This window comes from Camelus ferus, chromosome 4 (assembly GCF_009834535.1).
Source record: "Camelus ferus isolate YT-003-E chromosome 4, BCGSAC_Cfer_1.0, whole genome shotgun sequence".
NCBI lineage: Eukaryota > Metazoa > Chordata > Mammalia > Artiodactyla > Camelidae > Camelus > Camelus ferus.
The window spans coordinates 69,499,646-69,511,212 of NC_045699.1; the positions used below are offsets into that span (position 1 = coordinate 69,499,646).

The 11,567-nt window shown below is 57.3% G+C and overlaps 1 protein-coding gene across 1 annotated transcript in view; it reads right to left on the reverse strand.

Annotated features, from left to right (window-relative positions):
* Positions 1-9,887, reverse strand: part of C4H9orf50 (chromosome 4 C9orf50 homolog) — a 37,096-nt gene extending 27,209 nt beyond the window's left edge. The window contains exons 1-7 of the mRNA XM_032479140.1: positions 9,365-9,887; positions 9,011-9,155; positions 8,795-8,908; positions 6,434-6,594; positions 4,733-4,901; positions 4,441-4,597; positions 3,872-4,112 (exon numbers count right to left, since the gene is read on the reverse strand). Of these exons, the coding sequence (XP_032335031.1) occupies positions 4,005-4,112; positions 4,441-4,597; positions 4,733-4,901; positions 6,434-6,594; positions 8,795-8,908; positions 9,011-9,155; positions 9,365-9,887 (1,377 nt within the window). The 3' untranslated portion in view covers positions 3,872-4,004. The remainder of the gene's footprint in view (positions 1-3,871; positions 4,113-4,440; positions 4,598-4,732; positions 4,902-6,433; positions 6,595-8,794; positions 8,909-9,010; positions 9,156-9,364) is intronic.
* Between the last annotated feature and the right edge of the window lie 1,680 nt (positions 9,888-11,567).

Sequence of the window (11,567 nt, forward strand, 5' to 3'; positions counted from 1 at the left end):
CAGTTACCCCCCTTCCTGGGCTCCTTTTCCCATCTGGGTCTAACAACACCCTCACCTCACTGTCATCCAAGGCCCAGGTGTCCACCCCATGCCCTGAACACTGGGTTAGCCCCCCATCCCAGAGCCCGGGTCTCCCATCAGAGCACTTATCACTGTGAATTGCCCATTTGAGTCCATCCATGTCCCCCACCAGACTGTAGCCTCCTGAGGGCAGGCTGGTGCCCACCGTGCACCCAGGGCCCAGCATGTGTGTGGCACACAGTAGGTGCTCAAGTAACTGCCTGCAGAATGAAAGTGAATGAGCCGCCAGGGCAGCTCATGTCCCTGGAGCCCCGTGCGGGGCCGGCTTGCTCTGGTTACCCAGCACCATCGGGTCTCTGGCCCCCTCTCAGGCCAGGCCCCGACTGGCATTGGGGCTGCCTTTCTCGCTCCCCATGGGTCCAGCCCCGCCCTCTGAGGAATTCTGGAGGCTTCTGGCTCACAAGACCCTTCGCTCCTGTCCTTTTCTGTGCCAGTCTCCACATCCTCCCCGAATACACCTCTCTCCCTCCCAGACCCTGCCCTGGTTCTCCCTGCTTCCAGGGTGCCCCAGGTAGGGGGTGGGGGCGGAGGGCGGGGGAAGGGGCAGGAAGCATCTTCCAGGCCACCCTGCTTGCCCTGAGGAGGGGGAGCCCCAGGATTGTCTGTTGGCATCTCTTCCTGCTGAATTTGAATCCTGACTCCAACACTTGAAAACTAAGTGACACTGAAAAAGAAATGAACCTCTCTGGGCCTCTGTTTCCCAACAGTGAATGGCTGTTCTTCTGAGAGAATGCCTCTGTGTGTGGCTGAAGGCTGGGTCCTGGCCTAGGACACGTATGGATCTGGTCCCAGATCCAGCTCCTGCGGTTGGCATGGCCTGGGCGAGAGCCCCTAACTTCTCTGGGCCTCAGTCTCCCCTGCAGAGGGGCTAAAGAGATGCCCTCTCAGGTGGAGAGGCCCTATGAGATGGGGGAGCGCTCAAGAGAAAAGAGCAGTGAATTTCTCCCTCTCCCATCACTTCCTTTTGTCCTGAATGGGAGTCATTGCTCCCTCTCCACCACCCCAAACCAAACCCAACTCCCACTGCCCCCAACCCTGGTTTGGCACAAGTCTGCCCAAGGGCCAGGGTGGGATGGGGGTGGGGGTGAAATGGGGTGAGGGTTACCATTGCTCAGAATGAGAAGGCAGACAAGAAGTGGAAGAGACCCGTGGTGGGGTACACCTGCCTTGCCCCCCAGAGATTCAGGGGGTCTGGGACTGTGGGGAGCAAAAGCTGGGGCAACCAGCTCCAGCCACAGCCACTTCCTCGGCCTTCCAGCTGCACTGCTCCCAGGAGCCCAGGAGGGACAGGCCACCTACCAGCCCTGAGTGGAAATGTACCAGCAAAAAGGACCCTGCTGGGGACCCTGGGGAGGGGTCCAGGCGCTCCCTGCAGCTCTCCCTCCCACCCCTCCCTCCCTCTGTCCCCCACGTTCAAGTTCAAGCTCTGCCTGCTGGGAGCAGGGGCATGTTGGAAAGATCTACAGACGGGATGGGGGTTGCCTCTGAGCCAACAAGTGGACCCGGAATGGGGAGGCTGGGGTCGCTAGGAGACCCTAACAGTGGGAGGGTATGTGTGCGTCCTCTGTGAGTATGTGCTGTTTCTAAGTGCTGTGGTGTGGGTCTCTGTACGGGTGTGGGTGTGTTTGTGGTGCGTGTCGGGGGGTATCTGGGGGCTTGTGTCTGTGGCGCATCTTTACATGGTGTGCATCTGTGTGCTGTGTGTTCCTCTGGTCTGTGTGGTGTGTTGGGTGTGTGCCTGCGTGGTGTGTGTCTGACTTGTGTGTATGTGGTGTGTGCGGGGCGCGTCACCGGGCGCCTGTCTGCGGCTGTCCCTGTATGTCCGTGTGTTTCCGCTGTGAGTGGCGGGAGGTGAGGCTCCGAGCTGCTGCTCAGGGTCCTCTTGACACAGAATCCACGTTTGTCAAGGAGGAAGAGGGCGACCGGAGGGAGAAGAAGGAAGAGGACGGGGAGAGGCGAGAAGAAATGAAGGGCGGGGGCGAGGGGGGCGATGCGAGCGGAAGGGAGGCTGGTGAGACGGGGCGGCGGGCAGGGGAGGGGTCCCCGAGAAGCCGGGGTGCCGGACCCACGTGGCGGCCCGCGGAGTCCCCACACCGACCCCGCCGGCCGGGAAGTACAGGGACGCTGTAGGGCCGCGCCCTGGCCGTCCTGCTTTGGGGTCCCAGATGCCGCAGGGCTGCCCGCCCCCCCCCCCCCATCCGCGCCCTGTGCCTTGCACGCGGGACTCCATTCCCAGTGCTCGTGGCTGACGGCGCTGTCGCAAGCTTAGTAGTTTTTTGGTTTAACAACAACAAAAAGGCGAGAAAGAGAAATTAGGGGCTGGGGGAGGCACGCCCCCATCCTCGCGCGGTCCGGCCTCGAACTCAGGCAGGTGGAAGGAGGCCGCGCGGCGCGGGGAGGGAGGCGCGAGGGCGGCGCGAGGGGAAAAGTTTCCAACCCTTTAGCAAGAGGCGGAGAAGTTTCAGCCGCGCCGGGCGGCACCAAAGCCAGGCCAACACTGCCCCCGTGTGGGCGCAGCGCGGCGCTGCAGCCGGTGGCCGGCTTGGGGTGGCCGCGGCCTTGCCAGGGAAACTGAGGCTCGGAGAGGGCGACATGGGCTGTGCAAGGCCACGGGGAGGAGGTGCAGTAGAATCAGGCCTCCTCTGGGACCCACAGACTTTTCAGGAAATAGAAATACTGGGGAGGAGGGATAGTGAAAGTTGAGAAATGGGATGGAGAGGAGAGGTCATCCAGGGTTTGGAATCCCACTACAGTCCCCAGTGAAGAGGGGTGGCAACACAGCCCCATCCCACTCCCCTGTGGCCTTTCTTTTGGAGCCAGAGCACCCCTTCAAAACAGGCCTCCCCCATCCACAACCCGTCTTGGTCCTAAAATCCCCACTGCCTGTCCAGCCCAATCCCAGCCATCCCTTAACACAGCGTTTAGCTGTGGATTCCGTGGCTGTTTTCTCGCTGGCCAGGAGGTGGCGATAAAGAACTCGATCCGGGATTTGGCCAGGGGTTGGTGCCCAAGCACTGCTTCAAGAAGAGAGGGGAGGGAGCTCAAACTTTGCCCAGCAGTTGGAGTGCAGGTGTGTGGCAGGGCCTAACCTGGCAGACAGGCGAAGCGGGGTGGCACTGCTGGGTCAGTGCAGCGGTCAGATAACCTCCAAGGCAGTTCCCACCATCTTGTCTTTCACCCTCTCCTATGTGGCTCAGAACACTGCTGCTTTGCTAGACCAGCCAGGGCCCGCCTTCTGTGGAGGTGTGATCGTCTGGAACTTCTTGGGCACCTCCTCAGCTGGGCCCCTAAGGTCTGCCTTCATGGATATTGGGAAAGGATGCTCCTAGTGCCTTCCTACCTTTTCCTGCCACTAAGAGAGAAACATCTGGCCTCTGCCCACCCAGATGTTTGCCCTCCAGGGACCAGATGGTGAGAACCTGACCTGGGGAACACATAAGACAAATGTTTGCCCCGTCAGCCAGAGTCTGGATGCCCTCACCCCATAGAGGTGGTCAGCAGACTGCCTTTGGCTCCAGTCAAAGATGGAGGCTGGGGTCAGGGAGGGGGGAGTGGTCAGGGCAGGCACCTGTTTCAGGTGTGGGCTGATCTAGGTTGACAGAGGCTTGGTCCCAAGTTTGAGGTATGTGGCAGTCTCCACCTCCCAGAAGAGGGGCTCATTTGGAACAAGCCTGACCCTTGAAGACACCTTGCCCCCAGCCCTCAGCCCCATCCCAGCTGTGACTCCACCCCTTCCCTCCCCCTTGGTCCAGGACTCCTGCCCCATCCCTCAAGACCAGCAGCCAAGCACCTGGAGAAGCCTGTAGGGTGAGACCTGGCAGCAGGTTCCAGCCACCTGGGATGTGTGTTTATTTGCAGGGCAGGGAAATCCTCTCCTCACTCCTGGCCCATGTCCACGCCTGGGCTTGGGTTCCAGTGGCCATTTATCTCTGAGCACAATGAGATGTTGCGGAAGGCAGAAGGAGCTGGTACCCCTTAGGGTGGCCTCGTTTCAGGACAGTGTGCAACACCAGGCTGGGCAGGAAGGACTCCTAGAGTGAGAATGAGGACCAGCTGGGTGATGCAGGGGGCCTCTGGGCAGGAGATGGGGTTCCCTGGGCCCAGAGGGATTCTACACTGCAGCCCGGGGAGGCAAATCACTGCAGTCAGCCCCATTTTACAGATTCGGAAACTGATATGCAAAAAGACCCCACTGTTTGCAAGTAAGGAGCTGGGATCTGAACCCAGGCAGCCCAGCCCTACAGTCCACCCCTGAGCTGAGCACACAGTGGGGTTTACCCGGAGCCCTGGGCCACCCCACTAGGCACCCACCACTGGGCAAGGAGAGCTCCTGGTGGCCAGCTGCCAGCAGTTGCTTACCAGCTTCTGGCTCCAGGAACAGGGTGATTTGCCCACCTGCTCCAGGAAGGTTTTGAGGTCCCCCCGCTGCCTCGGGATGGTGGCCCTAGGGATGAAGGGCAGGCTGCTGTTCATGGAGGTGTCCTCAGAGAGGTGGCCCTTCAGCTCCTGGGTGGACCTGAGGGGGACAGGAACTCATGAGATCCTGGGACTCAGGGTCCCTGGGTCCCTCAAGGACCCAGACCACTGCTGGACAGGGGGGTTTACAGTGTGGGGAGATGCATGAATCCTGTCCCCTTCCCCAAAGCCTCACAGGCCAGGGAAGTCCCAGGTGAATGAGTTGTCCACGGTCTCCTCCTTGGCTCCGGGGTACAGGGCTTTGGGCAAACTCTCCAGCCATCTCCCGACACTCCCTAACACCCGCTCTGATGCCGCTGGCCCTGACCGGTTGGCTGTCCTGTTCTTGGTGACACCCTGCTGTGCTGGAGGAGAGAGGGCCACTGTGAGTTCTCTACCCAGGTTGGGGCGCCCCCCCCACTCTCCCCTCCTCCCTCTGGCAGGCAAGACCGGGCAGAGCCCCGTCTCCATGGCAACCCAAGGCTCCCTAGTGCCTTCTGGCTGCCTCTAGTGAAGGCTGGGGTTTTAAAACTATCCTGCATGACTGTTTCCGCCTTTATTACCCAAGCTGTGCCCCCGCCCCCCCCCACACCTACTCCTGCTCCAGCCCCAAATGGGCTGCCTTTCCCACAGTGGGAAGGCCAATCACTCCACCCAGGAAATCTAAGAGACAGTGCTGAGAATCCTATGTAGTTAGAAGGGGTAGCTGGGGATGGGAGCCTTTCGTGTCCAAGAGCTGCCCCTCCAGCTGGCCAGGAACCCCAGACTCCCCAGGTGGAAAGGACTGAGAAGCAGCCGTCCGAGCCCCGCGCGGGTGCCCTGGGCTATAACCCAGCCCCTGTACCCAGTCTCCCGTTCTACCCAACTGCCATTTGCAAGCAACTTTCTCCAGTGCCCCATTTCCTTGGATCTCCAGGGGTGGCCTGGGGACTCTGTGGCTTCTTTCTTGGTTGCTGTGTCATCTGCTCTCAGGGCCTTGGCTTCCCCATCGAACAACTAGAAGCTGGACACAACTGCAGCCTGCACCTCCAACTTCCTGTGGCCCGAAGGGGGCTGGGTCTGGCCAAGGTCCTGCATTTTGAGGGCTTTACCCCCAGGGAGGCTTTGGGGCAGCCGTTCCCTGAAAGTGCACACAGTCAGTGCTTAACAAATAGATGTGGCTGTTGGACTCCTGAGAAGAGAAGGGACCGAGCAGCTGGGGAAAGGGGCCCTGGTAAAGGTCATACCAGAGCAAGGACAGGTATTCCTCCGGCCTGACTCTCCACGGCCACTTCAGAAGACACTGGAAGCCCTGCCAAAATGGACACTATCGTATCTGTCCCCAAATTGCCAAGAGCCAGGTTCTGCCTGAGACTCTGGGCCTGGTGGTTGGTTTCCAGCTGCTTGTCTGGACCAGGCAGCATTGGCCTTCCGTAGAGGTGTGATCTTCTGAAACTTTCTGGGCACCTTCTCAGCTAGGCCCCGGAGGCCTGCCTTCATGGATGTGGGAAAAAGATGCTTCTGGTGCCTTCCTACCTCCTCCAGCCCCTGGAGGCCATGTTCGGGGCCAGACGAGGGGTCTGCAGGCTGTGGTGCTGGTTCCAAGGTGGGCAGACAGGGCGTGTGGGAACCCTTGGCAGCAAGAAGTCCTTCCGTGGTGGCCAGGCCTGGGCAGCCACTGTTCTCCCTGGTGCCACCCGCCTTGGGACAACTCTGTTGGACCTCAGACCCTCTACTTAGTCCTTGGAGGTCACCTTAATGGCTTCTGTTAAAAGGCCAGTTCAGATGTCCCCTCTGCAGGGTCAGCTGCCTCTTGGCCTTTGCAGGCCAGCCCCTAACTCCCAGGACCCAGGTCCATGGCCTCTGCTGTCCAGGCTGGAACTTTCTGGAGTCCAGGGCTCCCATCCTGTCTGCTCACCTGCACAGCTGCGCTCCCAGTAGCGGAGTGCTGCATCCCTCAGTGTCTCATCAGCAAACCGCACTCGGAAAGGGCAACACCGCCTGCGGTGGCCTGAGCCTTCCCCCGAGGAGTTGTGGGTGAGCACAGCCTTGAGCTTGGGACCCTGTGTAGAGTGGGGCCTGCTGAGAGAAGCAAGAGGGGCAGGGGAGGACCAGGGCCTGAGCCCCCAGCGCCCCACGCCACCCTGACCACACACATTCGCCAGCCCGGAGCTCGCTGTGAGACCCTGACAACCATAGTGTTTCCTGAGCACGTCCTGCCCACCAGGCAGTGGATCAAGTGCGTGACAGGCATCAGCCCACGAAATCCACACCACCTGGGAAACATGATGATTATTCCCATTTTACAGATGAGGAAACTGAGGCACAGAGTTGGGTTTTTTGTTTTTTTGTTTTTTTTTTGTTTTTTTTTGTTTTTTGCAACTTGCCCAAGGTCACACAGCTGTTTAGAAGTAGAGCTGAGATTTAAATCCTGGTTCCAGAGCGGGCACTCACACGTCAAGCAATCCAGCAGCGAGAATAAGGATATGAATTCAGGAGTCAGGCGGTCCTGGGTCAAGTCTAACTCTTTTGAGCCTCAGCTTCTTTGTCTGAAAAATGGGGATCATCACTGTGCCCACTGTACAGGGCGGCGAAGAGATGAAAGGGACTTCGGTGCACGTTGCCCAGGGTCTGCGGGGCCAGGAGTAAACATCTCTGACCGGGAGCTGTTCTCATAATCATCGATTTCAATTATGCTCCTTCCCAGCCATGTGGCCTGGAGCAGACTGCCCTCTCCATTTTGCTTTTTTGCCCTTTAAATTATGTCCTGTGTGTTATAGGCATGAGAATAGCTTCCTTATAAGAGTTTGGTGAGCAGCAAGTAACACGTGAGGCGTCCAGGACAAGGTAAGGAATCTGATATTGGTAAAGTACCAGTAAAACGTATCTGTTATTGCTACTGTCATTAACTTACTGTCATTTATTTACTGTCATTAGTTCAGCCTCCAGGGTAGGGCTGTAGGACGGCCGGCTTGATCCATCCATGGCTCTGTTATTTAGAAATGCCATATTTGACCTTAAGTATATGCATATTGACATACTGCCTCCATTTATCTGACCACATCTTTATGTCCATGTCGACACAGAAGGGATGCTTTTCATAAGCCCACTGAAGAACCAGGCAGCCAGGAGGTGGCCAAGACAGTGCTGGCTACAGGCATTGGGACCTAGTTACCCAACAGTTGTCTGCTTATGCACGCCTGCTCAGTGCTGGCTGCAGGACCCGACAAAGGCTCGCTCCAGCTCTGTGCTGGTCTGAACCCTCAGCTTCCCCTCTCAAAGGCCGCTGGAGCCTGTTCAAAGGCACCCTGGTGTCCTCAGCAGGACCTACCAGGGAATCCCACTCACTGAAAGGTGCTCAAGAATTAGCTCCTTAATGTGAAACAATGTGGTGTCCACCCCTGCTGTTGCTCACATCTGAGATAATGAGTTCCATACTTTTATTTATTCTTTCTTGTGAGAAGTAGTGGCCTGATTGATTTAAAGTTCCTAGGTTGGCAGATGTGTTTCATTTCTGGCACCTACTCTGATCCATTTGTGGTGTCTGAAGGCAGGTGGATGGATGGACTGATGGATGAATTAATGAAAAGGTCGTAATAGAAGGACTGAATCTTAGGAGGATGGGTAGATGTATGGATGTATGGGTGGATGAATGATTATGTAGATGAGTACGCAGACCTGTAGATGGCTTCATGACTAGATTAGAGATGGATAGTATCCTGGATTTACAAGTGGATGGAAAGATTGGTAGATGATTGATTATTGGATTCATGGATAGATGGATAGAATTCTGGGAGTTTGTGAATAGCTGGATGACTAGTTAAATGGATGGATGGATGGGTGGATGGATGGCTAGGTGGGTTAATGGATCAATAGGAGACCTGGTTCATGAGTGGATGGATGGATGGATGAATGGAGAGATTCATGAACAGGTTGTAAAAGACCTAACTCAGAGATGAGATGTATGCAAGGGTGGAAGGGTGAATGGGAGAATGAATATATGTGTGGATCCGTGAATGGGAGAATGAATATATGTGTGGATCCATGAATGAATTATGAATGTGTTGGTAGCAGACTTGATTCATGGGTGGATGGATTCATAGATGTTGATGGGTGATTCTTGAACAAGTTGGGAGAAGACCTGATTCATGGATGGACACAGAGATGGATGAATAGGTGGACAGATAGATAAATTCATGGGTGAAAGTCAGAGCAAAGAAAGGAAGGAAAGAAATGCTCTTTCTCTCCACTCCCTTGCCCCCACCCTCCCATAACTCACTGGTTGGCCTTGACTGTGGTAAATTGTGAGTGGTCTCTCCTCAAGGGCCCCAGGGCAGGTATCTGATGGAGCAAAATCTTCTTCAGACTATTCTTGAAGTGTGATGACTGGTCCCTTGAAGACAAATAGACCACACCTGGCATGAGTGATCAAGGTTCCCCATTGTCGGAGCACTGATGACAACCCTGTCCCCAGCAGCAGGTCGCTGGCACTTACTGGAGGTCTGGGAGGAAGGAGCCGCTGGGACACTGAGAACTTCTGCAGTGCTCTGATACACCCCGTTGATGTTGCGATGCTGAGGGTGCTGGGAGCCAGGAGGAGGTGGAAATAGCTATGAGCCTTCGCCTGGGGACAGTCCTTGCTAGGCTCTACCTAGTTGTATGGCCTCGGGCCTCAGTTTACTCATCTGTACAGTAGGGGCAATGGTAGACCTGCTCTCAAGGGGTGGTTACCAGGCCTACTCCGCACACTAGCATCATTCTATGCCAGGTGGTGGGACACCGTCCCCCCGCCGGAAATTACTCAGCCCCGCCCTTGCCCCGCCCCCTGGAAGGTCCAGCAGGGCCTCACTCGGTGGCTTTGTCTGCTGGGTACACTGGACTCCGAGCTGGCACAGGAACTCTCGGAACCGGCCGGGGAGGAGCTCTCCTACGAGGGCGCTCAAGGAGTCGGGGACCTCCTTGGCGGAGCCCCTGCGCGGGTCCTCGCACGGTCCAGGCCCGGGGCGCGAGGGCGCCGGTTCCTGAGGCTCGCGGGCCCAGAGCAGGGGCGGCAGCAGTTGCGGCCTCAGCCCTGTCCGGTTCCTCGCCGCCCGCTGGGCCAGGGTTGGCAAGGCTGGCAGGCGCGGCCCGGAGCGCCTGACGCCCACCCCGGGATCTAAGTGCGAGGCCTCACACCCCGCGTCCTCCCACCAGTCGGCGCCGCTCCCCGAGGCCCTCGACCCCCGGGAGAAGCCCCGCACGCCGGAGGATGCTCGGAGCTCGGGCAGAAGTAGCCTGGGCAGCCCCGGGTCTTTCCTTCGGCGAACGCCATCGCCGGGGAGCCCCTCGGGCGCCACCTGCTGGGCCCAGGAGCGGGGGTGACGCCGGGGCATGTCTGGTCCTGCGCTCAGCTCAGGGCATCCTCACGCCTGTGGGGGCGGGGGGTGCCGTCCGAAGTGGAGAGGCGGGCATAGACCAGCCCCCAGGCCATAGCGCCCAGAGCGGGGCAGTATGGTTTGGGGGGGTACCACCACTGGCTCGCCAGACAGTAGTAAGTGGCTCCCGGCTACAGCGCTCCGATCCTCTGTTTCCTCACCTGAGAAACGGTGACGGCGAGAGTACCCACCTTTTTGAGTTGCTGTGACGTTTAAATGAGCGAGCCCACGTAAATGGCTTAGAATAGTGCACGTTGCACATGCTCAACAAAGACTAGCTGACATTATTATCGTTTCTTAAAAAGTTATTTAGGACTTACTCTCAGCTCCACTTCTTATTAGCTGTACCCTTGAGCAAGACTGGCAATTAACCTCTCTCAGTGTCCTCGTCTGTAGAATGGGGATAACGGAGCACTTGCTCCTTTGGAGCGTGAAATAGCACCACGTGGTACGGAGCACTTAGCACTTGGAGGGTTTAACGTCCTGTTACTGCTATCAGCGCTACCGTGGGAATTGGGAACCTGGAACCAGCTTGAAAGGGTGACCTGCCCTGCAGCTGCCCAGTCCTGCTGGAGGCCCAGAGCCCCTTGTGGGTGGGAGCTTCTTGAAAATACAGATACCCAAGATTCTGATTCACGGGGTCCTGGGTGGGACGAAGATGCATATTTTTTTTTTTAACAAACTTCCTCTTTGAGAAACAGAGCCCCAGACCGACCCCAGCTTCTGACACTGGGGTCTCAGAGCCAGCTTCTTCCCTACCATACCCCACTCCAAGATGGTTGTCAACTCTGAGCTGTCTTCTAGTGTCACACTCACCGCAGTGGGGTTTGGAGGCGGGGCCAGAGACAGTCCCCTGAATTTAGAGCCCCCTAACAGGTGGGCTGGTCCTTGGGAGAGCCCATCTTCCTGGCCTGGTCCCTCCGCGGGCCCCTCCCTGCTGCCTCTAGGGCCTCTTCAGTCATTGTGATCCGCCCCTCACCCCAGGCCAAGTGGGACTGAGGCTAGGGGCAGAGGGCGGGGCTGCTGTGCTCAGGATGCCAAGGCTGCAGTCACAAGAGGGCGTGGGACTCCTGGCCAGGGCAGCCAAGCCCAAGCCAGCGAAGAAGGAACCAGGGTTTGGCTACCCCTCTGGTTCTGGGAGGCTCAGGTGAGTCACGTTTGGGCTGGGTGGCTCTGGAACTTCCACTAGAAGGCTGGGCAGTAAGAATGCCGTGCACCTGGAAACTAAGAGAACCAGTTCTGAATTGACCCTCTGCTCCTGCCTGCTGTGTGATTCTGGATAAATCTCTCCTTTCTCAGGGCTCCATGGTGAAATGGACTTTTGGGCCCCCATCTGTGGCTCTTGAAACACCAGACTAACTAGATGATTTCTAAGAAGCCCTCCAACCCTTACTTGCTGCAAACATTTATTGAACAAATACTATGTGCAAGGCTTGGGAATTCAGAGATGCAAGAAGCTTTGAGGTCAGCAGGCTGGCCAGACCCAAAAGGCCTTGGAGTCCAGGTGTAGGGAAGGGATTTTGTCTTCCATTGACAAGAAGCAAAGTTAGGGGTGGATTTTTAGGTGCCCCTAAAAGAGTTAGGCTCAGAGCTGCCCCCCAAATATTACAGACACCTCCAGCAATTGAGATTGTCCAA